The sequence below is a fragment of the Oncorhynchus tshawytscha genome, linkage group LG14, assembly GCF_018296145.1.
Source record: "Oncorhynchus tshawytscha isolate Ot180627B linkage group LG14, Otsh_v2.0, whole genome shotgun sequence".
In the NCBI taxonomy this organism is placed as follows: Eukaryota; Metazoa; Chordata; class Actinopteri; order Salmoniformes; family Salmonidae; genus Oncorhynchus; species Oncorhynchus tshawytscha.
In genome coordinates this window covers 53,978,468-53,982,359 of record NC_056442.1, presented here as the reverse complement: position 1 = coordinate 53,982,359, position 3,892 = coordinate 53,978,468, and the positions used below count along the sequence as shown (strand labels likewise).

At 40.7% G+C, this 3,892-nt stretch overlaps 1 protein-coding gene across 1 annotated transcript in view; it reads left to right on the top strand.

The window, feature by feature from the left end:
- LOC112237101 (vomeronasal type-2 receptor 1) overlaps nt 1–3,662 on the top strand; it is a 14,124-nt gene extending 10,462 nt beyond the window's left edge. The window contains exon 12 of the mRNA XM_042297678.1: nt 2,560–3,662. Coding sequence (XP_042153612.1) covers nt 2,560–2,875 — 316 coding nt within the window. The 3' untranslated portion in view covers nt 2,876–3,662. The remainder of the gene's footprint in view (nt 1–2,559) is intronic.
- The last annotated feature ends 230 nt before the right edge of the window (nt 3,663–3,892 follow it).

Sequence of the window (3,892 nt, the reverse complement as noted above, 5' to 3'; positions counted from 1 at the left end):
TTATACATTACCCTCTCTCCCTCAGTGACATATCCTGACATAATGTAAAGGTTACACATTACCCTCTCTCCCTCAGTGACATTGTTAGGTTCTAAGGTCTCCTGTCTCCCCTACACATTCCCAAAGCCATCTAACTCCTACATCCATCTAACTCCTACATCCATCTAACTCCTACATCCATCTAACTCCTACATCCATCTTAATGTAAAGGTTATACATTACCTCTCTCCCTCAGTGACATCCATCTAACTCCTGACATCCATCTTAACTCCTCCCTCACATCCATCTTACCCTCCTACATCCATCTAACTCCTACATCCATCTAACTATCCTACATCCATATTACTCCTCACATCCATCTAACTCCTACATCCATCTAACTCCTACATCCATCTAACTCCTACATCCATCTTACTCCTACATCCATCTTACTCCTACATCCATCTAACTCCTACATCCATCTAACTCCTACATCCACTTCCTACATCCATCTAACTCCTACATCCATCTTACTCCTACATCCATCTAACTCCTACATCCATATTACTCCTACATCCATCTAACTCCTACATCCATCTAACTCCTACATCCATCTAACTCCTACATCCATCTTACTCCTACATCCATCTTACTCCTACATCCATCTAACTCCTACATCCATCTTACTCCTACATCCATCTAACTCCTACATCCATCTTACTCCTACATCCATCTAACTCCTACATCCATCTTACATCCTACATCCATCTAACTCCTACATCCATCTAACTCCTATCCATCTAACTCCTACATCCATCTAACTCCTACATCCATCTAACTCCTACATCCATCTAACTCCTACATCCATCTTACTCCTACATCCATCTAACTCCTACATCCATCTTACTCCTACATCCATCTAACTCCTACATCCATCTAACTCCTACATCCATCTTACTCCTACATCCATCTAACTCCTACATCCATCTAACTCCTACATCCATCTAACTCCTACATCCATCTAACTCCTACATCCATCTAACTCCTACATCCATCTAACTCCTACATCCATCTTACTCCTACATCCATCTAACTCCTACATCCATCTAACTCCTACATCCATCTTACTCCTACATCCATATTACTCCTACATCCATCTAACTCCTACATCCATCTAACTCCTACATCCATCTAACTCCTACATCCATCTTACTCCTACATCCATCTAACTCCTACATCCATCTAACTCCTACATCCATCTAACTCCTACATCCATCTAACTCCTACATCCATCTAACTCCTACATCCATCTAACTCCTACATCCATCTTACATCCATCTACATCCATATTACTCCTACATCCATCTAACTCCTACATCCATCTAACTCCTACATCCATCTAACTCCTACATCCATATTACTCCTACATCCATCTAACTCCTACATCCATCTAACTCCTACATCCATCTTACTCCTACATCCATCTAACTCCTACATCCATCTAACTCCTACATCCATCTAACTCCTACAGATAACCATTAACTTGTGATGTAAAATCTAATCTCGTTCACAGTTGGACACTCTCCTTATGAGTATAACAATGGTCCAGGTTTCACCCAGAATCTAACATAACATATCTTACCATTGCGTAACTTATGATTGACTATCTAAGGGTGTTTTCACATATAGTCCTCTTTAATAGAACGGATCTCAGTCCTCTTTAAAGTGAACTCTGGGGTAAAAACAAACAAAAAAAGCAGAAAAACTCATGTCTTTGTGTTCACACTGCCCTTTGCCTTTGAATGAGGACTCAACTCTTCTGACAGTTCCCTTCAACTATGTTCTCTTTACATTCACATAGCTATGTTTAGGAAGGAACCAAGATCTTTTTCCAACATTCACTCTGGGTTTTTACAAAGTGCAGGACAAGCCATTCCATCAGAATACGTTGTCGGACAGCTAGATATACAAACGTACATTTTGGAAGCTAGTAGATTGCATTTAGTTAAAATATGAGACATAATCATTGTAATCAGGAGATATTATTAACATGTTTATTGTATTGCTAACAGAATAAATAGCAATAGAATAACTGCAGAATAAATAATGCTGTAACTGAAAATGGTATACTGTCCCTTTAAGAGCTAGATTAGACGTTCTACCCTATGTTGTGATTCAGCACACATTTTTGTGAGGGTTTATGATGGAGGTGAAATGGTGTTGCAGTAGTCTAGTGTGTGATGCTGGAATAATGACAAGTCATCCCAGGGAGCTTTGTGTTCACATTTTCCTAAAAAAAAAGGGATCTGGAACCAAGGAATTCAAGCGAACCCGAACTCAGAACACCTCTCGAGATGGTCTCAGTTCGATTCACTTTTGGGGCTCTTTTGAGGGGTCTGAGTTCCTTTTGTAGTGTTCACACCGCACACAAAAAAATTCAGCGAACCGCAAAATTCTAAACAAAAATGTCTGAAAGGGACCAAGTGTGAGAACACCCTGAGAGTTGTTGCTCTCATTTGAGTTTAATTTTGTTACTTGCTTTAGACCATTTTTAAACTTGTTGGGGTTTCTTGATTCCAGTGAGGCAAAGTGCTTGACCTTCGGCATGCTGGTGTTCTTCATCGTGTGGAGCTCCTTCGTCCCGGCCTATCTCAGTACACGTGGTAAGTTCATGGTGGCCGTGCAGATCTTTGCCATCTTGGCGTCCAGCTTCGGCCTGCTAGCCTGCATCTTCCTACCCAAGTGCTACGTCCTGCTGGTCAAGCCCGAGTTCAACACGGAGGATATGATGCGGCCGCGTTCCAAACCACGTGACGGGACTGGGACAGGGACCTCTGCCTCGCTTGCTACGGTGGCCACTGAAGTTCAAGCTACGACAGGCAATGTTGATTATTAGGGTTAGGGAGGGACGCACAAACACACACAAACACACACTATGGGCAGACAAAAACACTCATCTGGAAGCACACTAGGGCCAGTGATACAGGACACGTTGCACTAACTAGGGTCGACTCAGCATTTCATTGTGGAGTCTGTTTCCTAGTTTCCTGTGATGTCATAATACTCAATGTAGTTTTTTGACTAATGTATAGCAATGGAGTTCTCAGAGAGTAGGACTACAACCAAACACAGAGCTGCAACAGAGAGATATCTACGCTGACATGGATATATATATATATATATATATATGGTAGATGGATAGGTCCCGTCCTTATGATAACTATATATTTGACTTTATTAATGCTGTCCTGATTTTTCTTATTATTTTTTTATTAATTAGTTTGAGCCTTAGTTTTTTTTTTTAAACAGTCATTGCTGCGCTGGCTTGCTATGGTGGTAGAAATACACTGTATTTGTGAGATCATTTGAGATGTTTCAGAAAGGTGGCCGTTAAAAATGTATTTGTTGTCAAAATGTCACCCTTTGTACTGTGAATTTAGAGGGATTTTCATTTAATTAGCCTTTATATCATATTTCTATAGGCACATCAATGTCTGAATGTTTCTGTGTAGGAATCTGCATAAGTAGCCTAGTGATCATTGGATCATCCCCACTGATAGGATCATCATCCCCACTGATTGGATCATCATCCCCACTGATTGGATGGATCATCCCCACTGATTGGATGGATCATCCCCACTGATTGTAAATGTTTTCATAGGGAAGTAAAGGTGTATTGTTAACATTGCCTGCCTGTCCTTTATTTGACTTGAAGTTAATTGCTTCACTTTACTGAAAGTGGATTGTAAAGTAGGGATCTTGTTACAGTGGTGGGCAATGAGCCAACGAGAGGCAGGTAGGCTACATGTGGCAATCAACGATTTACATATACACTAGATGACTAGATTGAAGCCACCGTGACTCCATCTTGGCACTCCACCAACATTGTAAAATATATTTTGAAATGCATTTA